The sequence below is a fragment of the Typha latifolia genome, chromosome 1, assembly GCF_019914945.1.
Source record: "Typha latifolia isolate L0001 chromosome 1, TyphaL0001v2, whole genome shotgun sequence".
Lineage (NCBI taxonomy): Eukaryota > Viridiplantae > Streptophyta > Magnoliopsida > Poales > Typhaceae > Typha > Typha latifolia.
In genome coordinates this window covers 7,580,212-7,606,089 of record NC_133086.1, presented here as the reverse complement: position 1 = coordinate 7,606,089, position 25,878 = coordinate 7,580,212, and the positions used below count along the sequence as shown (strand labels likewise).

Here is a 25,878-nt window from a genome sequence, read left to right as displayed (position 1 = left end):
TATTATTTTTTTGGACATTCTAAAAATTATTTATTTTTATAAATATAAATTGTTGTCTACTACTTGAGAAAGAGATTTGTTATGATCCTTGCGGAGTCCTAATGGTAGTTTGAGTTGGCCTGAGCATGGAGAGTCAATTGACTTGATCTGAGTCCTTTGCTTATTATGTTTTGTTCAATTATTTACTTAGTTTGAGTTTATATATGGTTCAGTCCAAATTGATTTATGATTTGCTTTAATTAGGTCCTAGCTTAGTCAAGTAACTCTTTATAAATATGTGAAGTGCAAAAATCTTCCATCGGCCACAAAATCTCTGAGCCATCATTACTCTACCCTATTACGAGTCTACACAATATTTTAAGCCAACTAAGGGCTTCTTCCGCGTTCAGGTCCTCAACTATGTTTTCTTTGAGCTGCCTTACACTGACCCTACCTAAGATTATCCCACATCCTCTCAACTCTTTTAGGGCTCATGGACTCACCATTTACATGTCGAGACACACTCCTAGCTAAGATGGACACCTTTTAGATCATCCATTCTCGGTTTATCGATGTGTCCAATCCTAAATGTCTTCATTTTTGGGCCGCTGCCTCTCAAAATTGTAGCTAAGATGGACACCTTTTATTTGATCACCCCCTGCTCTAGATGCGTCCAAGCCCTAGGTGACCTAGGCCTAGCCTGTGGGTGTGCCCTCGGGTCATGGCTTTTTTTGTTTTGTGTCTTTCTAAAGTCTATCCTCTCATCCAAACCCTAACACAAACCTCATCGAGAGTTAATCATATCCTTTGGTCCAATCTCAGCCTAAAATACCTTCCTATTGAGCTGAGCCAACTCAAAAGCTCAACATATTGCCATCCCCATTCATGTGTTTGCGGAAACCTTAAGGAATAGATTGTTGGCTCCCATGCTTTTATAATTCAATAATCTTGTTTGTTGGGATTTTTTACTATCCATCTTCTGTAATAACCTAACCTTTAAAAAAAAGGTTAATTTTATTGCATGGCACGATATGGCTGGCCTCGTGCCATGCAGTGGCAGGAGGGGAGGGCGTCATATGCCTTAGCCGCCAGCCCAGCCAACTTGGTCGGGCCAGCTGGTGTGATGGGCCTCGCCGCCGTCGCGGCCTCCCTCCCCACCGCCTCTATCTCTTTCACTTCTCTCTCTCTCTCTCTCTCTCTCTCTCTCTCTCTCTCTCTCTCTCTCTCTCTCTCTCTCTCTCTCTACGGTTCGTTGGAACAGCTGCCATCGGTGAGAGGCCGGCCGCTGGCTAGCCAGCAACGGCCGAGCCCCTCCCCGCCGCCCCAGTCCCCTCCCTTCCTTCCCTCCCCTCCTCTCTTTCTTCTCTTCTTCTCTTCTCTTCTTCTTTCTTCTTCTTTCTTCTTTCTTCTTTCTTCTTTCTTCTTCTTCTTCCTCCTCTGCTACTTCTCCTCTTTTTCTTTTCTTTTCTGCAACAACGCTGGGCCAAGTGCTGGGCCGCCCAGCACTAGTGCCAGTACTCCTAATTTTTATTTTATTATTTATTTATTTAGGTATTTCTTTCTTAATTACTACAAATAGATTTAAACATTAATTATTTTAATGATAACATATATTCATCAATATGATTATTATTAATTATAGTTAATTAATGATTAATTAAGTTATAAACTATTACACATAAATATAGGTAATACTTATATTTATTTATTTATTTACTTATATGTCTATTAGATTAATAGATAGATTTGTAAATTATAATTATTAGATTTATATTCTAATATTCTTATGATATACATTTTAAGTAATTGTCGAGTAAAGACTGCATAGTCCCTAATTAATCAAGATAGAGTATGAATTATAAAATTAATTATAATTAGGCCTTGTCTATACTTATAATTAGGCCTTGTCTATACTTATAATTATTTAGTTTTTTATTTTATTTTATAATTATATATTTAGAAATATTCTTATATAAAAGGAAATAAACCTCTTTTCCTTATACTATAATTAACATTTTATGATAATAGTATAATTATAGTATTTGAATCGTATCTATAATATAGATCTAGTTATATAATCAAAAATAAAAAAAAAAGTGATTCTAAACCTAATAAATTTTTATATTTTACTTGAATTAATTCTAGTTAGATAAACAACTAACTTCATACTACTTAAACACTTTCAAACTTCGAACTCCCTTATTTGAGACCTCGTGGACCTTGCTAGTGATGTGTGACAGTTGATTGGTGGACGTGAGGGATACGTGTATTGGGTCTGCTGATCAGTGTGAGTAGTCTTATCCCCTAGACATCTTTCTAAAATTAGGTTATATTATATATTATGTGCATGCATGTTTTGGCCTCCAGCATGATTATACGACTTTATCTAGAGATGATTACAGTCAAGCATATTTTTATCATGCATATAATTAGAGTGATCTTGGATATGAATATGATGATGATAAATAGAGATAATGAGATATGATTATACTGTTATAATTTTATATCCAATTAATATGTAGCATGAGTATGCATGTAATATATTAGCATGTGTATGCATGTGTTGACTACATGGTTGGAGACTACATTGCATTATTTTTCTCTTAATTTTTATTCCACATAAATTCCTGTTATGCATTGACTTATTATTGTATTGGATATATACATATGATCTGTCATTTAGAAGGAAAAACATGAAGTGTGATTGATTGGATAATCGATAAAAAGCGTGAGGATATCCGAGTGGGTGAGGGTTAGGACGCACTTGGTCAATGTTATCCTCACGAGATTTCTATCAGCTAGAAGAGTGCCCGGTTTGGATGAATATTGATACCCTAGCGGGTGACAGAGTATGGTTATATTTGAGATACTCCTTACAGGTGACAGAGTATGCTCTGAGCTTTTTGGACATGATGTTGAGACCGGGTATCAGGTGTTGACTATGCACAGTGGTCTAGTATGATGATAACATATAGACTGATATTAATGACTGAGATGTTGAGAAATGCATATGATTTTATTATTATCTGGATTACCGATTATTGAGTGGTCAATATACATCATATATGGTTGTATTTGATATCATAACTTGGTCATTGTCGGCATGCATCATGTGTCATATTTGAGAGAGAGTTATGATGATAGTATAACATGGAGATTTATTTAATTTATTATTGAGGTTATATACTTTTATCAATTATGGCATGCTATCTACCTTTCATTTATATATTATTATTGATAATACATTCATATACTCATTCATGATATAATGCTCTTTTTGATTCATATTATCAAGTACATAATTTACTCTCTGTTTGACATCACTAATTCGAGGTAAGGTTATTCACTGAGTCTTTTGCTCATGACTCTCTTTATTTCTTTTCTAAACTCTTTAAATATGTGGTACGTGATAGTGACTTGAGATATCTCGAGAAGATATTTTAGATTGATGAGGTGAGCTATATGTGCGAGACGGTATAGATGATAATTTGTATAGAAATTAAGTTGTATCGTTGTTTGTTATATTTGTAATTTATTGTATCTGACGATGATTTATATAATACATGCCAGAGTATATTGTACTTGTGTATCAGTTGTTTAGTTGTATCTTGATGGTTTGTCGTGGCCTGTGTGGGTCATGCTAGATTATGTAGTGGTCTAGTGTATATTATTGTAGACTTTGATATTCATATGTTAACAAGTTTATTTGGCTGATAGTATGATTTATTTGGTGTTGGATTATGTGAGCATGGATATATTAACACGTATTATTTGATGATATCATGACTAAATGTGCACAGGAGTGTATTTGTGCGTGATGTGCCCCGCTCGTCTTGTTGCGTGAGCTGCACGTGCCGTGTGAGTGCGTGAGCTGCACGTGCCGTGTGGGTGCGTGGGCGTGCACGTGCCCGTGCCGGGCGGGAGCGTTACATCTTTTATGTTTTAGCCTTAACTAGCTAAGACTTGCTACAAATTTGCGAAAAAATAAAAGCGCCACGAACTCACAATCTAAAAAATAGTTAATTCTAGCGATCTACTTACACCAATAAGCTAAAAGGACTCATGCTATACGAGTGTTTTTAATTTAAATCCCAATAATATTGATTTAAGTGGAAGACTATTAAATTTGTATTAATAATAATAAAAAAAGTTTTGATATACTTACTGCCTGTATCGATATTTGTATTAGTAAAAATTAGATACGGATATGATTTTGTCACCATTCGATCATCTAGAGCAAGTGTTCACATCACATATGGATCCTTATTGAAGGATCCGAATAAAATCCGACCTGTTGCTACAGGATAGATGGAGACGGCCACATCGGCCGAACTAGGTTACCGCTCGTGCTGCACTATCGTACGCCTGCTGTGCGTACGAGGCACTTATCGTGCGCAACAGATCTCATCGATAAACCCCATTCTCCCTCCCGCTTCCTTGCTCACTCTCCTCTCTCCTCGTTCTCGCCCTATCTCTACTCTCCAAGCCGAAGAATCCTAAGAACCAGAAGAAAGAAAGCCTAAGTTGGTCTCGAAACCCTATATATTACCGTAGATCCAGCTCTAATGGCGTCCAAGCTCGGGTTGGCCGGAGGGGTCCCGGAGCGGCGGGTCCGGCCAATATGGGACGCCGTCGACTCCCGCCAGTTCAAGGCAGCTCTCAAGCTCTCCGTCGCTCTCCTCGCCAAGTACCCGAATTCTCCTTATGCCCTGGTAGGTTCTTTCCTCTTTTCTTGATCTCTCAGGCAATTTTGGAAGAAATCGTATATCTTTGTTTCCTTCTATTCTCTTTTCGATTGTTATGGGAAACCTGGTTGCACCTCCTGGAAGTAGATGCGCCTTTCGAATCGGTGCAACAAATGCCGTCGTAGTTGACAAATTGGCGGATTAGAAAAAGGTTCCCTGTAAAGGGAGGAAACTTTGTTTAGGATTACCGTAAACAATTTTGTAGAAGATAAGAAAAGTAAAATCGTTAAACCTTCACGGGGACTTGAGTGGTTCTTTGCATTTTGTTTTCTCGAAGTGTAGTTAGCCTTGGAATGTATTTATATTAGTGCTAATAGGGAACAAAATATTTATGGGAATGTTTTTTTGCCTTTAGCTTTGCGGAACAGAGATTCCATTGACAACAAGAAGAGGCTGTCACATTTCAACTGGAAGAATAGAAGAGTTATCTTTGGTTTTCCAGAGACTTCTTCTATAAATTTTGTTCAGGATGTGGATGTCAATAGTTAGAAAACAGAAACAGTAAAAGGTGAGGCTCCTGATAAATATATGGATAATAGATTATACTCAGTACATTTGAACTCATCGTGAATCTTAAATAGATGACATGTTTCATACGGTAGTGATGGCAATAGTATGTATGCATATCAGGGCTTGGCCAACCATTTGCCAACATTAATTTCTAGAAAGTTTAGAGAAAAAGGTGCTTTAACAAACTTGTAGAGGTGAGGTGAAATTACTTCTCATTCTACCCCATGCAGATAGTGTGAAGCAGGCTCATGGTTCAAACTATTAGAAAATGGCGCTATAATAAGGATCTTACTTTTGGGGGTTCAGATCTGTAGTAGGCGTGGGCACCTACCTTTCAAATTCCATGGAGTGATGCCAGCCATACCAGGGATTGTTTTCATCCCAACACATGTATTTTCTGAAAGCAAGATTTTATTTGTCCTACAAGTTGATCTGTAGAACCGAGGTCTCTTTGTTTGTCACTAATTAGAAAGATAGATCATATATCTTTTATTTGGATATTTCATTATGTAGCCTATTGTGTGTTATACATTTGTGGCTGTAAGATAGTTCATTTATGAATTCAATGCTAATTGATATTGGAAATAATGGTGCCTCTTTGGTGAACAACTGTATGACAATTGGCATAGGGTTGCAAGGTTTGTAATTTCTTTATTCATTCTTGAAAGGTCTTTTAACTCTCAACCCTGATGCTTGCTTGAAATATATTGCTTGTCTACATGACTTCTGCTAGTGTTAAGTTTGTTTGCAAATTTATTTCCTGTCAGGCACTCAAGGCTCTTATTTTAGAAAAAATGGGAAAGCCTGATGAAGCATTGAGCATGTGTTTAAATGCCAAGGAGCTGTTGTGTTCAGATAATGCTGTCCATATTGATGATCTGACACTCAACACTTTACAGATTGTATTTCAAAGGCTTGACCGCTGTCTGTCCACATTCATCTCATGTTCATTCTCTTTTGGAAATTATACTTCTGAATATTTGAGCTTTATATCTGATTTTCTTACCAGTGGATCTGGCTACTTCTTGCTATGAGCATGCTTGTGGAAAGTACCCAAACAATTTGGAAATAATGATGGGCCTTTTTAACTGTTATGTTCGTGAGTACTCATATGTGAAACAACAGCAGGTATATACTGTTTTATACTACTTTTATTTTGCTTTTTGGTCCTTCATCTATTAAGATACAGCGCTAGTTTCATTCTGAATTTGTTACTGTATCTTTTGGCAGACAGCTATAAAAATGTATAAGATTGTGGGTGAAGAAAGGTTCTTACTATGGGCAGTTTGCAGCATACAGTTGCAGGCATGTCTTTAATTTTTTTCTTTGATCTTCTGATTTATTCCTCTAGTTATTATATTCAGATCTCACCTACGTGACTGTGTTGATTCAAAATTTGCCATTTTTGGGTGATAGGATCATATCACAATCATATTCATCTTCTCCTTTCATGATTATCCTTAATTGATTCTTTTGTCCTGTGTTAGGTACTGTTAAGCAGTGGAGGTGATAAATTATTACTGTTAGCTGAAGCCTTGCTCAAAAAGCACATCAATTCACATAGTTTGCATGAGGCAGAAGGTGCACTTTATTGTTTTTCTCCATGTTGAGCAGGGCAAAAAGACTAGCATCATGCTTCCTTTTGCCTGCGGTAGTGTTAGCTTTTCTTGACATCATTGCCAAATATGTGGCAGCCCTTGCTATATATATTTCAATATTGGAACAACAAGCAAAGTATGACACTGCTTTGGAAGTGCTCTCCGGAAATCTAGGTTCTCTTATTGCAAGAGAGGAGGACAAGTTACGCATGAAGGTAGTTTTAATTTCATTTTCCCTTGCACTTTGGCCGTCATATATATTCTTTTGTTTCCTTCTTTTACCTTTCAATATTCATTCCATTTGGCATCTTCTTGACCATGAAATCAACTTTCTAGATCTAGATACTTGGTTTTGACATTTGCATCTACTCTGTTTGGTAATATTCCAGTTATAAAATTGCCATTGCCTAGGTAACTTGGACATCATGTCAGCTTCACACCACTTGTATTTGAGAAAGTTATATCTGAATTGTTTCTAAGTAGGTTTTTCGTATCTTAATTTTGGTTTGAAGCACTTGGGATAAATAATAATATAAAGTGAGGTAGTTAATAAATGAAGATATCGAAGTTTTGATGTCCTTGATGCAATAATGTGGTGTCTCCTTGTTACGCATCAAACCTGGACCGATTCGGACGTAAGAAAACTATAAAAATTTAGGTAGTGGTAGCCTTATGAGATAGGGTTCTAATGACTCTAGTTTTACCTAAATTGGAGGTCCGGATAAAAAGATATAAACAAAATAATAGAGCAAGGTTAGAACGGGGCATAGCGATAAATATCTAATGTTGCGGCGATCGTCGGATTGTGGTGGACAATCAAGGATGGTGGTGTACAACCATAAGATAGGTTGGCTGCTAGTGGAGGAAGATGGCTAGGGTTGGAAAGATTGAAATGCTTCTATAGTTATGATTTATTTCTAAAAAAATAAAAACGATTTAACGACTACAGTAAAAAATAAAGACGAAAAGAATAATTTGGCTAAGCTTAGATTCATTCAATGATAATTTATGAACACATGTCCACTCCTATTTATAGAAGTAAAAAATTCTAGCGAATTGAATTCATATACAGATTATCTGATTTATTTAAAATTTAAAAGTTAAAATAATAAGATAAAACTAACTAACTAAACTTAAGTTGACTCGACTCAACCCAATCGACTCGACTAACTTAACCCACATAATAAGATCATATCACTCCCACGGTTTCCAGTCTTGGTCGATTCCAAGTCAACGCCAATCCAAAAAAATTGGTTTTGGGCACAATTGAGCACGGATTGGTGATGGTTTGGATCTGGTCTGTTTAGATCTGATCCAACCTAATTTGGTTGGGGATATCTCCTTTTTTCCCTACTTTTACCCTCTCCATTTCCACTCGTCTTTCTTTTGAGTCTATGACGGTGATGGTAGATCCCTCAATCTCAATATTTGACTACATTTGGCAATTGTCTCCGTTGGCTTTCGTAACCTTCGACAACTTTGGCAATTCCTTGTTTCTCTCTCTATGTTTTTTTACCCTTTCTCCCCTCTCTCACCAATGTCCTCTCTTCCACCTCTCTTCGATGACTACCACTCTCTCCAACAATCTCTCTCTACAATATTCTCCCTTCTGTCTCCCTCTCTCTCATTCTCTCGTTCTCTCTCTCCCTCTCCCTCTCCCTCTCCCTCGTTCTCTTTCTCTCTCTCTCCCTTTCTCTCTCTCTCTCTCCCTTTCTCTCTCTATCCCTCTTGCTATCTTTCTACTCTCCTCTACTATAGTGACCCTACAATTGTTGCAATAACCCTACAACTGCCGCCAAACGCATATAGAGAGAGAAAGAGTAGAGAGAAAGACAAAGAGAGAGAGAGACTAGAGAGAAGGAGGGAGAGAGACAACAATAAGAGAAGGGAGGGAGATAGTATGAGAGAAGAGACGAGAGAGATCTTGGTTATACTTAAGAGAGGGGAAGAGAGTAGAGTGAGGGAGACTTGACTAGAGAGTTGTAGAACTCTCTAGAGAAATAAGGAAATTATTTTCTTTTTCAGTTTCAGACTTATTTTCTTTTTTAGAAAGTTGGGAAATCCCATTGAATTCACATAGAGTAATTTATATTATCCCATTTTTGTGTGTGTATATATAGAATTCACATAGTGTATATATATTTAAAGTTTAGGATTTTTCCTGCATTTTACAAAAAATTTAGAATTTTATGTAATTAAAAATTAGTCCAATATGTGCGGCCGATACTGTCGATTCATATTTTCCAAGCAATCAATCCCAATTTTCAGAACCTTGGTAACTCCTTTCATTAAGATCTAATGAACAACATGATAAAATATCAAACTTTACTCAATAAGAATGTTTCAGTTCTAAGAAATTCAGTTGCAAAGAGGAGATGAATAGCGCATCTCTGCCTGTAGGGTAGCATGTTTTCTAATTTTTCTTCTGTGCTCAACGTAGAAGGGACCATCTTTGCTAGTAATTGAACTATTATGTCTCAAAATATGGTATCAACATCTAGGATGCTCCAATGATGAGTGCTGACACCTCCCTTACTATTGTGGGGATCCTTTAGTTGTCCCCCTGATAGCATGATCTTAAGTTGTTAACTCTTTGGCAGGACACCTAAATGTTCAACGAGCTTATAGATTTCAGCAGACATTTCCTTTTAAAAAGATCGTTTTGGCAACTTGCAAGCATTATCTGCATTAGATTAAAATCTGCATAAACTTGCCAAAGTGTGATGCATGGGATTTCTCTCATATAATCAGCACTTTTCCATGTAGAAAGTTGACATAAAAAACTAAAACTCTAGAAAGACCTTGTACCAATATTCTTTCTTTGATCTTGAAGTTTTTATTGCCTGTCTTGATTTTAAGTGGTGCATTTATTTGATTTCGTGTTTTTCTGGATAGTAGATGTTAGATGCATTCTATGCTTTAGCTAGTTCTAATCAATGGTATGCCACAATTTTCAACTTTGAGAGCAGTGAACAACTGAACATCATATTATTGTTCATTGATTTTGTGCCTTTGTGAGCATCTTCTTCTTGGCATGCTACATTGCTACCATTATTTTCTGCTTGGCTTATGAAAACCTTTTTGGTGTAACTATAAGTGGTACAACTTGTTGATTACAGTAATGAGCACTAATATATTAAAAGCAAGGTTCTCAGTATCGGGATCGGTATCGGTCGTTTAGAAAAACGATACCTATAGTCCGTATTAGCCGTTCGTATCGGATTGGACTAATTTTTAATTACATAAAATTTTAAATATTATTTAAAATGTAGAAAACTTTAGAAAAAATGATAGAAAAATAAGAAAACAAAAATTACTCATATATGAAGTCTAAAAATTTTAAAAATTTATTAACTTACTCAATATTTAAAATTTTGATAAATAGTTAAATACCGAGCTAGTTCTCGTAAATTCCTATGGTTTTCATTCTCATAATCACCATAAGTTTGTAAATAATGATGCCTAAGATCTGATGCTCCAAAAAGTGATTTTATCATACTGGTTATATTGTACGGATCTTGTTGTGTGATTTGTATCTGAGCAAGATAATAATTAGCATATGGATCTTGTATTTGAGAATACTGAGAATAGTAACTAGCATATGGATTTTATGATAGCTCCAAACAATAAATACTCGATGTATCATAATCATAAGAAGTAATATTCTCATGACGACGTTGCTGATATGTATATGCGTCCTCAGTTTCTCTATCTTTAATCCTTATACCTCATTGACTTTCTTTAACAAATGTAGATGTGACGATCTCACCACTAGGTGTATTATGACTAGTACTGGTAGGTATATTCTCTCTCCATATATATTAACTGATCTAGATCTTTGAAAGTTACCACCGGTACTTCTTCTCATATTTTCCTCTTCTCTATGCATATTTTTGCTCTTTTTTATTGCCCTCTTCATCTGTCTCTCCTCATCCTCCCCACTCTACTCATTGCTATCATCATCAATGTATACAGGATTATGCATCAATTTTTCACAAATCATTGACTCTTTCTATTGTGTAGATTGTTTATAATTCATTTTTCACGCATCCCTCGGGTCGGATCCGACCCGTTTCGGTCGGGATCAGCCGATACCCCAGCCAAAACCAGTTTGGCTAGGATTCGAATCGGCCGAAACTGGGAACCTTGATTAGAAGCACTATCTATAGACTATCTACTCTTCTCATTTATCAGTAATATTGTGTCAGATTACATAGTTCATGTTGTTCCTCTGCTAATCACTTAATTGTGTATGCACTATGCACTCAGAGGGAGATCATTACGTTCTCTAGTGCAAACTACATAGTAGTGGTGATATGTATTGAGAACCTGCACTTCTAATTATGTCCTGAACTTGTATACATCTTTAGAGTTTAGTTGCATTTAGATAGTCCAACAAAGGTTAGAGTAGACTATTTTGTGGTACAAAGTATAATCTTGTGACCATTTGGTAATTTACTGGAAACTGTCACGTTCTATCTTCTATTTATCTTTGAGAAATTCATGTATTTTTGGCAAAATTATATGCAAATCAATTAGGAGGCTTTCCAGCTACTATGCAATTAAAATGTCTTTAGGTTTAGCTAGATAAAAGTTTCTTATATGCATAAAATAACAAATTTCTGGTAAAGTTTGTTATATGATTTAAATAACAAATCATGCTTGCCCTGCCTTTCAAGTTATATTTTTCTTATATTCTTGTTTGATGTCAAGTTGACAGGGGAGGCTTCTTTCTCATGCATGTAATTATGCTGCTGCTGCAGAGGTTTTCCAGAAAGTCCTTGAATCCTGGTATGCTTATATTGGATAATTTGTTTATACACGAATCACTATTTTAAAAGGACACACACGAACCACTCTCATTTCTTCCACAGTACATAGTCATGTTTTTAAATATCTGGCTAATCAAAAACATTGAGAGAAGTTGATGAAGTTATAGTGCTGAAACTTACTGTTTTACTGCTGTGGTATATACCTGCTATTCTATTACAATATGTCCTAATTCTCTTTTCCCAAAATGTTGTTTTGTACATCTAGGTTCTAGTTTAGTTCCAAGCCAATAAGCTCCACTTGTGATGGAAGACTTTTTTTTTTCTTCTTTGTTAAATTTTTGTTATCAAATTTAGAATCCTTGGTGCATCTTTTATTTGTGCTATCTCAACAAAAAAATTGGCAATTTGGGATTAAATTTTCTATTATTTGATGATGATCCCTTTTTTGATTGGGCAGTCCTGATGATTGGGAGTCATTTCTCCATTATTTAGGCTGTTTACTGGAGGATGATACGTATTGGTCTAAAGTAAGCACTAGTCATTATACGGGTTTACCGAGTTCCACGGATTCTAGAGAGTCCAAAGAGACTCATCTGACTGAGGAAGTGGTACTTCTCTCAATTACTTAAAGGAGCTGTTATCAATTTCTTAAAAGTTTTTTTAATTTTTTTTTCTTCTAATTGTAGTTCTTTTTATCCAAATGGTGCTTTATATCTGACTAATGCATACCTGCAGTTTGATTCACGCCTATCAAATGCTTTGTCATTTGTACAAATGTTGCAAAAGGACACCCATGACAACTGTGTTAGAGGACCGTACTTAGCTAATCTTGAAATTGAAAAGCGATACCGCCTAAATGGGAGAGCTGATGATGGCAAGTTTATGGAGGCCTTGCTTGATTATTTTTATAGGTTTGTTTTATGGAGTACTTAAATTTTGAAATTTCTTCTTGTCTTTGTGCTTATTTTCTATTTATTACAGAAGATGATTGAATGATTTTGATTTGTGAGTTAGTCTTATGTAATCCTGTGGTTTCTGGAATGTTTGATTATATGTAAATTTATAAATAATTTTTTTTCTTTCTATTTTACCAGTTACCTTTATGATTAACTTAGTTAATGGGTGCTTGCTCAGGTGATTTTTTTCTTCATTAATTCTGCCTTTGTGATATGTATATTTTCCGTGGCTTATTTATTTGTTTACCATGATAAGTTCTTCCTCCCCTCCTATTTCTTGCTTTTGATATCGAACATGCCATCCCCTGCCTGTTTCTCTTTTACTCCCCAAATTGCACACATAAAACATGTCAATAGGAAAACCAATTTTGCTTAACTTGCAGCATAATGAAGCAAGATAAATTTTAAAGCATGTGATATTACAAGAAATAATTTCTAGCTACAAGGCTTTCCTATATTTGTAATTCATTCCTTGTCCACCCTGTTTGCATATTACTGAATGTTGAGAATATTCCCGTTTCTCCTTCTTTCAACACAATCTAGCACTCCCAAGAAAGAAAAAAGCATGACATTTTGGATTTTTGGATCTTCTCTTTCATGATTAAAACGATGGATAATTGAAATTAGTGCTTGTTTTCTTGTTTGATCATTGAAAATGGGGTTTTAAGATCTTCTTGGCCGTTGTTTGTGGCTAACATGGCTAAGTGGCTAGCCCAATCATAAAACGTTGGATAATTGAAATCCTCATGCCTTCTTATCTATGTTTTCTTTTTATGCATATGGTCTTTAATTTAGAAACTCTTCTAATCCTGATAACTATGTTTTAAAACTTATTTGTTTATGATTCTTTTAATTAATTTTTTGCTGACAGTAGATTCCACCTACTTTAATTATTGAATGTCTTTGACACGCACAGGTTCAGTCATTTGTCTTGCTTTGCTTCTGATGTGGAATTGTTCTTTCACATGCTAACACAAGATGAGAAAGCGGAGTTACTAGAGAAGTTTTCTAGAATATCAGAAGCTTCATCAACTTCGCCAATAAAAAAGATTGGGCAGGCTATAACAAATTTTAAGGTTCAAGAACTTTTTGGTGCCATGTTCACAAGGTCGAATAAAGGTATGTCTTTGTCAGAATGATGCTTCACAACTTTATTTGAGGTTTTAACTTTTAAGTGCTGCTGGTACACCTGTTGGCAAGGTGCTATTTGACATGGTTTCACGCCAACATAGTATGGGGGACAATCGCCATGTGCCTATGTAACAACACCACCTTGTCAATTAGTTTTGTTCTTCTAGTACCTTGCTGGCATGGATGGCTCAACGCTTATCCATTACTGCATAGTTGTGTGTGTGGGTGTGTGTGTATATATATATATATATATATATATAAGCCTAAAATCTGTATTCTTTTGTCAAGTTAAACATATCCTGTAGTTTGTACTTAAAACTTGTGTATCATCAGTAGATCTATTGTTCTTTTGATATTTAGGGGCCTAACCACCTAACCTATATGAGCTTACATAGTTAAATGAGCTTAGCTTAGATCAATCTTGCCTTGAAACTGAATTCTGGTATAGAAATCCTCCTCGACTCATTTAATGTTAATTAACACTTAATTTCAAGCCTATTATCGTCAGATGTATGGATTAACGAGCTGCTTGGTAACAAGTCAGTCAGAAAAGGATGTAAAACAACTTTGCCATGATAATCTTACTTCAGTTAGTCAACAATTGATATTGTAATCTTGCTACAGTTTTGTCGACAATGCCAAATCTATACAATTGAGGTTCACTTTTGATTTGGAATTTTTAATGCCCTCCAAACAATTTTACTGTTTTTCAAGATATATTTGATTCCACCTCAAAATTACCTTTTAGTTGTGGAGGTATGTTTGACGATCCTGAACTTGTATTTTTCTCTTTAGTACTTATTTTGTAGTTGAATACACACACACATTGATATAATCATAGTCAGAGAAAGGGAATGGAGATACATTCTTACCTTCCTACCCACATTGTCACATCCTTCCTTTTTAAAGTTGCTTGTGAATCAATCTACTAATTTTGACTCTTCTGTTCTAATTTGGAATATTTTAAATCTCAGAACATGAAGACACTGCTATAAAAATGGTCAAGATGTTCTGTGAGAACCTACCACTTTCGAGGGACCTGGATCCTCAGGAAAACATGCACGGTGAAGAACTTTTGTCAATGGCAAGCAATATTCTTGTCCTGGTATATACTTCTCTTAGGTTACTTAAACTAAATTGTTTCAATATTTTTGTAGGATGCTAATTCTTTTTTACGTCTTTTCCCTAAGATCTTATATTGATTTTAGTTTATTGTTTCCATTCCTCAACCATGATACAATGAATGACTGTAGTGAGAACTCATTGGCACTGTCTATCTGTTCTTTCAATACTATGTACAGAAGAAAAGGTAAGTTAACAACAATATATTTGGAATCTGTAAATTGGCTAGTTTCTAGAAGTCTGCTTTAATATTCGAAATATATATATTATTGGGACAGATATTAAATAAAAAATGGTGATTCTTCAACTTTAAAACTTTAAAAAGTAGTATTTGTTACCTTGTTAATATATCTAAATGTCTAGAAGTTACCTTTTTTGGCTTCTTTGTTGGAAATCTGAGGTAGTAACTTACATTTTATGGGACTGCCAGACTTATCAATCCAGTAACCGATATTGTATGTAACATATTTACACGATGTTAAACTCTTTCACTTTGATTATCCTAAGCAAAATTCATATCTTAAAATCATTAGAATCCTCATGGCCTTATAAGATTAACAATCCCATGATTTTCATAGAAAAAGAGAACTTTTGGCCAGAAGGAAGAAGGGAAAGGAGAATTAAGTACACCTTAGTTTGGCAAGCTAACCAGCAATCGTAGCTAATATTGCATCATATGCCATAATCCTGCTGATGTAGACAAAGTAGGGTTCCTACAACGCAATGGTGGATCTTTCAGTAGAGATGAATAATGAGATGGAAAAAGGTAGAAGATGAAGAGAACAAGAGAGAATAATATTTCAAAGAGGAAGAATAGATAGGAAGAAAGAGAGGAGGGAGTTAGCATGACACACCTGACTGAATGGAACTTCTTTTCATAAATCCATCATCTTTTTGCTGCACATTTCAGCCTCTTATAGCCTTTTATAGGTAAATCCCAACCATGGATTGAAGTAATCACTCGATCCCCATCCGTTTGCTGAAATGGATCAGCTGATATGGCCGATTTGTCCCGATCGCTAAACCAAAACTTAGAACTTTGATCCTAAGCTACTCCCTAAGAAACAAACATTTAATTTAATAGGTTTCTTTAGATAACCTAAACAAATTATAGTATAGACTATTTAGGACTTCTTCAAAAATTATAATAAAATATTCCTCAGTAATGTCCATTGCTGCAGTAATTTTGAAAACAAAAATGAAAATATAATTAATGAACCTAAGTCCAAAACTATATAGAATATCCTAGAATTTTCATCCTCCATCACCCACTTGTTCTACATTCCAGAAAAGTATAAAGGATGCGTCGAAGGTGTCTTTGGTGGAGTCAGGGATTGGTGACTGTAAAATAAATCCCGAGCCTTTAGATTCTACTGAATAAAGTAGCAAACAAGTTGATTTATCTGGAAAGGAGTAGCATATAATGGTATCTTTTGATAAAACAAATTAACAGAACTGCTTAAAACATGGAAATAGGCTTGAAAAGCAGTCAAAGAACATCATAGTTCAGAGTGACACCATATTAAAGAACCTAATATAGATAAAGTCAATATTCCACTATCTAGACTATTAATTCATTGATTCAAACCATTTATTGTAAGAAACAAAGATGTACTTAAAAGATATCTTGAGTTCAATAATGAATCAGGAAGTGACAATTGGCGATTGCAATGTACTTTTAGAGAAAATAGTCTTTTAAAGTTGGATCAACACCGGAGGTATGTGATTATCCTTGGCACTTGAAAGAAGATGGCATGTGATTATCCTTGGCACTTGAAAGAAGATGGCACTAGTGGCAGAAACTTCAATAATGTTCTTTCAGTTCCGAAAGCTATAATAAATTAGTGGCCTGAGGTATCTCACAATTTTGGTAAGGTTGATGTGGTCTCATTGGTGATATACAAGTGAGTGCTGGTGCTGAGGATTTTGGATAGCCAAGTGTATCGTTAATTAGTTTTTCAAGCAAAATATTTCAGATGCTTCTGCTTAGGTCACAATAGTTTCATGGTAGTCAATCTGCTACAGAGGTTGCTGGCTTAAAGTGGATCATTTTAATTATTGTTCCTCCTCTATTCCTCTAAAGGTCATATGGTAATTATGATTCTATATGGTGTCCGACTTCTTTGATTGCTGTTCTATCAATTAAATGTTGCTTATGTTAAGAAACATAATCTCCTTTCTTTTATGCTCTGAATTACCTGTTTATCCTGCATTTGATTAATCAGACTACTCCATAGAAACCTTTGGGATGATATACTCTAAGCAATATGTTTTGGATATTTTTGCCAGGTGATTCTTGCTGGTTTTGTGAGGCAAATTTTGATGGATATACTGTTTGCTCATTCATAGATTCTAGAATTTACAGTTTTAGATATCATGAGATTTTCTCTATTATTTCCCTGATCACCTGACACTTCGACTCATGTCCATGAACCATTATCTTCAAAAAGAACCTATAGGTTTCTCTCCTATTATGCATACGAGCTATTTTGCATTACAATATCTTTAAAATGTGACAATCTATTCAATGAACTCATATCAGAGTACTTACATGAAAGTTGAAACAGCTATTCTGGCGCACAAGGAACTTGGGATACTTACTGGAGGCAATTTTTGTTTTGGAGTTTGGCCTGACGATACGGAGGTACATTTGTCATAGCTTGTTACTTAGTGTACATCATTTATTCCTATTTTCAAAAATGAGTTTCTTCTGAAGAATTGTTGCCAGACATGCATATGTATGCTAGCTTAAGAGGGATCCTTTCTGAAGGAAAAGATTAGCATGTGAAGAATAGTTTCTCCATTTATTTTTGGCCAGTCTGTAGAGAAGTAAAATGTCGTACTGGTCAAGCTCTGGAGATCATTTATGCAACCAGTTACAGTAGGCTCACTAGAAAGTGTCTAACTTTGATTCACTTAATTACTCACTCTATTGAGGCATTTGCATCAAGAACTAGTTGATCAAGCTATCAAGGTCCTTTAAATCTATTGTCTACATATTTGCTGCTCATCAAATGCTCAAAGCTGTATTTGTCATACTGTGGCTCAAATGTAAGAGTATGGAAGTACATGTCTGTTTGGCTCAAATGTAAGAGGTTGATCAATATTTTGCCTTTTATTTTTCTAATTTTGCCACACTTTAAACTTATTAATCACATCTTTATGGCTTAATTCTAGGGATTCCATTAGTTGCAACCTGTTTTCCATATCTTTGTTCTGCATATCTATGGTTAGACTGAGATAATCAAGTGGAGGGAGTTACATTTATACTTCTTGCTGATTCTTAATGCTTACTGACCCCAAAAAGTTGGGATGAAGGACTGGTGGTTGTTGTCATGCTGATTCTACAGGACTACCACTTATATCTATCAAGTCATTCCTCGAAGCAATAGCTCATTATCCAGAGGAGAAAGTAAAAGGAAAAGGACACCTTTGTTGTTGTGCATGTCTTTTTCCTAACCACATGATTTCGGGAAACAAAATTGAGACTGTGTAGTATAGCAAACAAGGATGGCCCTTATTCTGTGGATTGGAAGTTTAAAGTAGCCTTAAATTCTAGATCAGTGGATTCCCAATACTTGAACAGAGTTGAACTCCCTATGTTTGGCTTCGTTTCACCATTCAGTAATTCTAAATTACTTGGGAAATCTATGTCATGGCATCTCATATATGGATTCTGATTTTCTGTTATGTATGATCTTTGATCGTTTGTTTGGTTATATGCTGCAACCATGCAACTCTTGTGCACATAAATGCTAGTTATACAATAGTGTCATTTTATGGTCTTTTGTAGCTTAAATACAAGTATTGCTGTGCCACAGGCATGACCTGTGTCATGGCACGTGCCGGCCATGCTATAAAACAATGAGATACATTCACCTCTCTCCATTGTTGCATTTCCTTTGCGCTATCTTTGCTTCTGCCTCCACCTTCATCTTCTCAAGATTGAACGAGACCCTAAAGCGGGAGTGAATCATAACTTATTTCTCATGATCTGCTTTGGGAATAAGTCAGGATCGTAAATTATTTTGCATGCGGATCATGATAATAATCGATGATTCTGCAAAGCGGATCCTAACTTATTTTGTATGTGGATTGTGATAATAATTCACAATCTGAAAATGCCATCATCTTCTTCCTCGGAAGAAACCCTAACCCTTGTTTGTGGGTGCTGTCGGCACATGCAATGTGCTGGCAACCCGCCTCAACGACATGTGCTAGCCGGCATGGCACTAGTCTGATGTTCCTGATATCATTCCAAGGAGCATCCCTGCATTTGTATTATGTGCGATAACATGATTGATTGAAAAGTATGATCATTTTTTGGGGCATTGTCATGAGCTATAGCCTTGATGGATTATGTCATCAGTTATCTTACATTGTGTATTCTGGCCAAGCCATCTTTTAGAGGTGGTCATCAAATCTTGTTTGTGCTTTGAAAGAAATTTTGTGCATGTTGATAGATTCTAATCTTGTTTTGATGTCTTGAGCTTCCTTAATGCTGAAGATGAGCTTGTTGTTTGGTTGGCAGATATGTCTGGCAATACAAGATCTCTTTGTTGCATCTGTACTCTTACTTGGGAGCTCTTCCATTAGCATATGAATGGTATATTTACTTGATCCTCCTTTGGCTAACTCATCTGTTATATTAAGTTGCTTGTTTTGTGTTACGAATTGGGTTACGCCAATACTTCTTCTCTAAAGTTTAGTTTCTTACATAGGTATGGCACCTTGGAGGTGAAAAACATCCTGCTAGAGACTCTCTCCCACCACATCTTACCCCAGATTTTGAAATCACCATTCTGGCATGAAGCTGCTGATCTTGTGAAAGAGTATTTGAAATTTATGGATGATCATTTGAGAGAAGCTGCTGATCTTACTTTTCTTGCATATCGCCATCGTAATTATACAAAAGTACAGCACACCTCAAGTTGATTCTTTACACCTTTTCCTTTGCCAGTTTAAGAAAACAGTTTAGAGATTTTGTTCTCGGTAGGGGTGTCAAACAAGCTTGCGAGATGCTTGATCTTGGCCATATGTGGTGTGGTTTGAGCTTGCTCATTTGATTAACAAGCCGAGCTTGATCTCGGCCATATGTGGTGTGGTTTGAGCTTGCTCATTTGATTAACAAGGCGAGCTTGATCTCTCCTCGATGCTAGGCTTGAAGTAACTCACCTGGGTATGTAAATTTAATATGTTTAGTAGAACAGCTTGTGTGAAGCTCTCTATACATCAGAGCTGTTGGTAGGAGCTCTCTATCAACATCACGGGATCGAGACTAGGTGTTGCAAAAAGTTCTCAAAATTTTCCAAACTGAATGGAGCTCTGGTCTTTAGTCCCACTTCGAGACATTGGTAGCGATTCATATGTTCTTTGTAGTTTCTAAAATTTAATTTTCCTTGTAAGCAAATGATGGGAATTGAGTTTCTTCACCGGTATCTGCAAAAAAAGAAGAAAAAAGAAAAAGAAGTTACTTTGCTACCCAGTGGTCCCAGCCAAACTAAGCTGAGCTTGATCCGGCTTTAGATTAGAGTCTGCTTGAGCCTTCAGCTTGACTCAAGCTTGAGGCAATCTTGAGCTTGACTTTAGTTAATTTCAATCCGAATCATTCTCTATTTAGGTTGCTTGATCTTGGCTTGTTACGATGACTAGCTTTTAATGATCCTGATGTCTGCAACTATCTTTGTACCGATTTGCTTTTAGTGACATGGAAGAATTTGTTGACAACTGCAGTTGGCAGGAAATAAGCTGCCTCAGGTTTATGGCAATGGTTTCTGCAGTAGAGAACTTAGTTCTGAAGGAATTCTTATAGATATCTAGCTATATATATGTATCCTTTCTTTCAGTAGTTCTTGCATATCAGACTATGCTTTTATACCAAAAACTCCTGTCTGATTTGCTTCAAGCACTGTAAGTAAATAGAACTAATGCTTATATTTACTAGCTCTTTAATCTATATACGCTGCTATTTTGTGCTCCTTGACAGTATTGAGTCCATGTTCTTATGATGGTGTTAAATTTGTAATGTTTGAGGTTACATGGTAGGCTAATTGTTTATTTGTTCAGGTAATTGAATTTGTTCAGTTCAAAGAACGCTTGCAACACTCAGAACACTATCTGATGGCAAGGATTGAATCTTTCATCCTACAACTCAAGCAGAAAGCTGATAGTGTTGAAGAAATTGAAGTAAGATACTCTGCTTATATGCTTCAATTTTGTTTCTCCTTCCTACGTAGATGCTGGTGCCCGAACCAGCAGAGAATATGGAACCATGATTAACCATAAATGCCTCATATGCCAGCCAACCTCCATCTCTGATGGTCCTCACATTCCTTTGAATTCCTCTATAAAGAAATCTGCCCCGCTGCATTTCTTTTCATGCCCCTAACTGTATAATCTTTGCGAAGAAGCATTTTAGTTCCAGTGTCCCTGTAGTAAGGGGTTCCCCGAGGAAAGCTACTAATTCTCTGTGGTCACAAGAAAGTTAAATCAGTTAAGTTCTAGATCTAATTTTATATGTACCAGAGATTTAATTCTGTAAGGTCTGGTAAAAATTTCTATTGAATTTGGAACGACGAAAATGAGAAACCAGCTTATTCCTTCTCAAGCAAGATAGAGGTGTTAAATATCCTCAGTCCAACTAATTTGTAGGATTTTTTTTCAAATCTTAAAGATTGAATTTTTAAGAGGTCAAATTCTACTATTCTCTTGGTTGACACTGCAACATGCTTATACTTGATATGTTTTAGTTCTCTCATCCTACCATAGAAGAAAATTGCTACTTATTATGTGGCTTTTGAGATATATCATTTGTTTTTCAATCTTGGGGATCCCCATCTCCATCAGACCTGTGACCACTTGCCCATAATTTCCTTTCTTTCAAGTCATACATCCTCTTGGATCCACTCATGTGGAGGCCATCATATAGATGCTTTACACATGTAAGTAATTTGCTACCGAAAGGTTTGTTATTACCATATTGAATGGTAAACTTGGTTAAGTGAATTAGCAATCTATCATGATCAGTGTATCTCTTTTGTTTCTTGTAATAAAATAAACATTTTTCTTGGATTAGTGTCAGATGGATATGAAATTCATGTCTTCTGATCTCAATACCATGAAGTGAGGAATCTATTACAAAGGCAATTACTCTTGTTTGTAGTTTATTTTTGAAAATGTGAACTATGGAATGAAGTTGCTTGAGCTCTCAACTAAGGACAAGTTGACATCCTTAACATTTAATGAAGATCTTCAAGCGCGGCCTTGGTGGTCACCAACATCCAGTGTAAACTTTCTTTCAGGTATGGCTTTTGCATTTTATTTGGTTGATGTACTAACTTTTGCATCTAATATACAAATTTTCCCTGTTTGTAGCATGACGGGTCTTTTGTTATCTTTCTTTCTTGGGCTGGGACGGTTTCAGAGTGCGCAAACTGATCTTAGTTTGTGCTGGTGCAGTTTTGACTGTGTGTGTATGTGCAAAATGTCTTTATGGATTTTTTAACTGTGTAATTTTTCTTTTGCAGAACCATATGAAGAAGGATCTGCATGCTTTAGGGCAAAGTTGGTATGCTACTTGATTGTAGTAACTTTATCCATATTTATGAGCAGTGTTTGTATCATGAAGGCTATGTTCTTAAGGCATAGTATCGAAACTTATATGCTTTATAAGAAACTGCAGAATATATTCTCGAACTTTCATCTCTAGCTTATTTACCTGTAGGTTTCAGTGTTCCCTTCTATGCTGGCATTGCTGCTTTTATATACACTACTACGCTTTTCACGCAAGTCACCGTAAGGCAACAGATTGGCTTTCTTTAATAAATTGGGCAAGTGCAGGAATTTATGGATTAGGAAAATATTTTCTTATCACTAATGTGCAGTAGCATTCCCCAGAGTTTGATTATATAGGGCACTCATTAGATTTTATTGGGAAATGGAGACTACTTGAGATTATGGAATCTAGTACTAATTATTACCTAGTCAGAGTAGCCTATTAAACTGCCATAAAGAGTTATAATCAAGTACTATGAACTTTCAGAGATATATGTATCAATTGAAAAATAAAGGCCATGAGACTTAAAAACTGTTAAATATTTGGCAAATGCACTAGTGGTGTACTTGGTTGTAATGTGTAAATTTGCATTGATGGGCAATATAGGAAAGGCCAGAAAATAGAGGTTCATGTGAATATGAGCTTTGTGTTCAGAGAAAGAATTTAGGGTTTACAAGTATGTAGAAGGGGGTTCCACTACAAAGTTAAAGTTTAAAAGTTTTATTTGAGGTGCATAATTTTCAAAATTAATCATTTATTATAGGATTGTGAGATCTAAATTTCTTTTTGCAAGAGCGACCAATCATTCTTGCCTCTAATGAATTAGATGTTTCATGCTAGTCAGTTGTTGTTTTCACGTAGTAACTCAACTTTGTAGTAAAGAAGGAAAAAACTAAGAATACTTCAGAAGGTCAATAGTTATGTTGAAGGAACAAAGGATCAAAGAGGATTTTTTTTTTTTCAAGTTTGATCTAATTAAGCATCTAGTTAAAAACTTAATTTTAAAGTTAAAGGGTAGCTAATCTGCAGACCATGGAGGATCATTTCCTCTAATGCGCCACATGCTTTCAGTTATACAAAATAGAGGAAATTAGTTGGCTTCTTGTTGCATTCAAAGGAACAACATAGAAGTTTTTGGTTGAAATTGCTCAACTACTCATAGCTTTTCTTCTGTTAATTCCCAATTAAATTTGATTGGTTTATTATTTATCAGTAAAATGACCGTTACCAGTTACTTCTGGAAGCTAAAGATATTTCAGTAGTTGTTATCCTTAAGAAATTGTGCATTCCAAGTTATTTGTTTTCATTAGATTTTATATTAATTTATTGTATCCATTCCAGTGCAACCACAAACCTACTGAGAAGACAGACATTGAGAGAAAATCACTTATTCCCCGACTAGTTTATCTTTCTATGCAAGCCGCTTCATCTTCCATCAAGGAAAATATCGAACCTAATGGCCTAACCTCCGAAACTAGTGTTGTTGGAGAATTGAGAATTTTGCTCGATAGATATGCAATGAGCATTGGTCTTCCTATTGATGTTGCAATAGATGCAATTGCTGGGATCTCAAAGGGGCAAAAGTCCTTCAAGGTATTAAGAATAATCTATGCTCCTTTTGAAGTTTATAGCTTTTTCATTTTCTTTATCTTGTCTAAGCATTCTAAATTCTCATTGAGTATATGAGTATATATTTTATACTTTGTGATGTTGCATTATATGGTATAAGAATCTATTGTTTCTTATGATTCTTTATCTTGCTCTTTTATTTGCTCGTTCTAGACCTTTAGATGGACCAAGTGCAAGGGAAGGTTAAGGGCTAGCATTATAATAGTCTTAGCTAGGTAAACTCTCTTGGTTGTTGATATGTATGAAGGTAGCCAAGTTGGTAGTCGGTAACCAACTAGAGCTTTGCTGGAAGTTAAAATAGCTTCAGTTTTTTAACTAGTACAAGTAAACAATGCTAAAATGTAGTTTGCTACTTATCAAGGCGGTGCATAAAGTGAGATCTTCCTCTTACGTTTTTTGATTTTAGGGGTTACAAGAACACTGACAAGATTTGGGCACTTATTGGCTATCTCATGTCTAGCCACATATAAATAAGTTGTCTGTTTTTTTAAAATTGTTTGATTATGCTTTCTTTTCTTTTATTTCCTCTTATGTATTCTAGAGCCCCAGTAGGATTTAAGTGGGTTGAATAGGGATAGCCCTCCTGTGATGTGCTGGTCACAGTAGTTCAATTCTTGAATAGTTCAATGCCATACACCTGTCGTGCCCATTACCCCATATCTGCATCTGTGCCCTTTGTTGGGCTCTATACTTCGCAATTTAACATGCTCCGTTTTGGTGAATTCAAGCTAATGAAAAGTGTAACTACTTACAGGATTTCCCTTCCGATGTGATCAGCTGTATAAATTTTGCTGTTTTTTTCAACTCATGGAACTTGAGTTCTAAACATCCCATTATTCCGAGCAAGGACAATTGCAGTCCAAGTTCTTGGCACATTGTGGATAGCTTGATTAAGACTAGCATCATGGAGCAGCTGACGCATGCAGAAGCTATATTAACATCTCCTGGTAGTTGCCTTCCAGTTTTAGTGCAATTGGTAACAGAATCCTTTTCTTGGCATATTCTTGTTGTTCAGTGCTGCATGAGGTCAATGCTTCCACATGGAAAAAAGAAAAAGAGAAGTAGTTCTGCCGATCAGGTAAACTTGCCCCAGTTGCAGGCTATACGAGATTCAGTCCAGTGCCTAAGCAACACAATCCAAGAAATTCAAAAATGGTTAGAGGATCAAATGAGCATGTCAGAGGAAAACGCAATGGATACCCTGTTATCCTATGTACATAGAAGGGGTATCGAGGAAGAGCCGGGCCGTGTTCTCCAAATTTTAGAAGAGAATGCAGCTGCAAATAACTCCGAGCTAGGTGAACGGATTGCCGGATCCCTACAATCATGGAGTTCTGCTTCTGTGGTGAGAAAAATGGTTAGGGCGCAGCATAGTTCACTTTCTGAGTTTCGTCAACTATGTCATTTGAAGTTGAAGCTATTGGACTCATTGAAACAGTCCACATAAGTGCAAAAAATGGTGGTAGGGAGATTTTCTGCATACTTGTTTTCTTTTAATTTTTCATTTAGAGTCTAGTGGGAGAAGGCCATGCTCAATGGCTGTTGCTGCTGACCTGCATGCCTTGTAATCTTGTTGTGAGAATTTTGATATCATTTTCAGTTTTTTTACCCAGATTTCCTTGAGCACTTTGAGTTCGATTGTAATGGATGAGTTGTACAATAATTCTGGTTTTAATATGAGATGCTTATTTGCTGATTATCAGACAGTTATGTATTATAAAGTAAACATATCTTGCTTCGTTGCATTTAGTGCTACCAAGAGCTCGCTGAACATTTGAATGCAGATGCTTACGCAAATGCGTCAAAATTTTGAAATGGTGATGGAGATGGAGGCTTACATTTCAATGAGTTAACGACTGGAGCAGTGAAACACCCCCACCC

At 35.9% G+C, this 25,878-nt stretch overlaps 1 protein-coding gene across 2 annotated transcripts; it reads left to right on the top strand.

Moving 5' to 3' along the window:
* The first annotated feature begins 4,413 nt into the window (after positions 1-4,413).
* Positions 4,414-25,703, top strand: LOC140791057 (N-terminal acetyltransferase B complex auxiliary subunit NAA25). Of its 2 annotated transcripts, XM_073141433.1 has the most exons (19): positions 4,414-4,691; positions 6,002-6,158; positions 6,244-6,362; positions 6,465-6,539; positions 6,722-6,815; positions 6,929-7,047; positions 11,553-11,623; positions 12,062-12,212; positions 12,340-12,515; positions 13,477-13,679; positions 14,666-14,796; positions 17,381-17,457; positions 19,345-19,419; positions 19,535-19,727; positions 20,880-20,999; positions 21,976-22,114; positions 22,340-22,380; positions 23,710-23,961; positions 24,752-25,703. In XM_073141433.1, exons 1-19 carry the CDS (start codon positions 4,545-4,547, stop codon positions 25,442-25,444), a joined length of 3,033 nt encoding a protein of 1,010 aa, XP_072997534.1. In that variant the 5' UTR covers positions 4,414-4,544; the 3' UTR covers positions 25,445-25,703. The 2 variants fall into 2 exon arrangements, with proteins under 2 accessions (XP_072997534.1, XP_072997543.1); XM_073141442.1 differs by lacking the exon at positions 6,002-6,158 and having other exon boundaries at positions 4,460-4,691.
* The last annotated feature ends 175 nt before the right edge of the window (positions 25,704-25,878 follow it).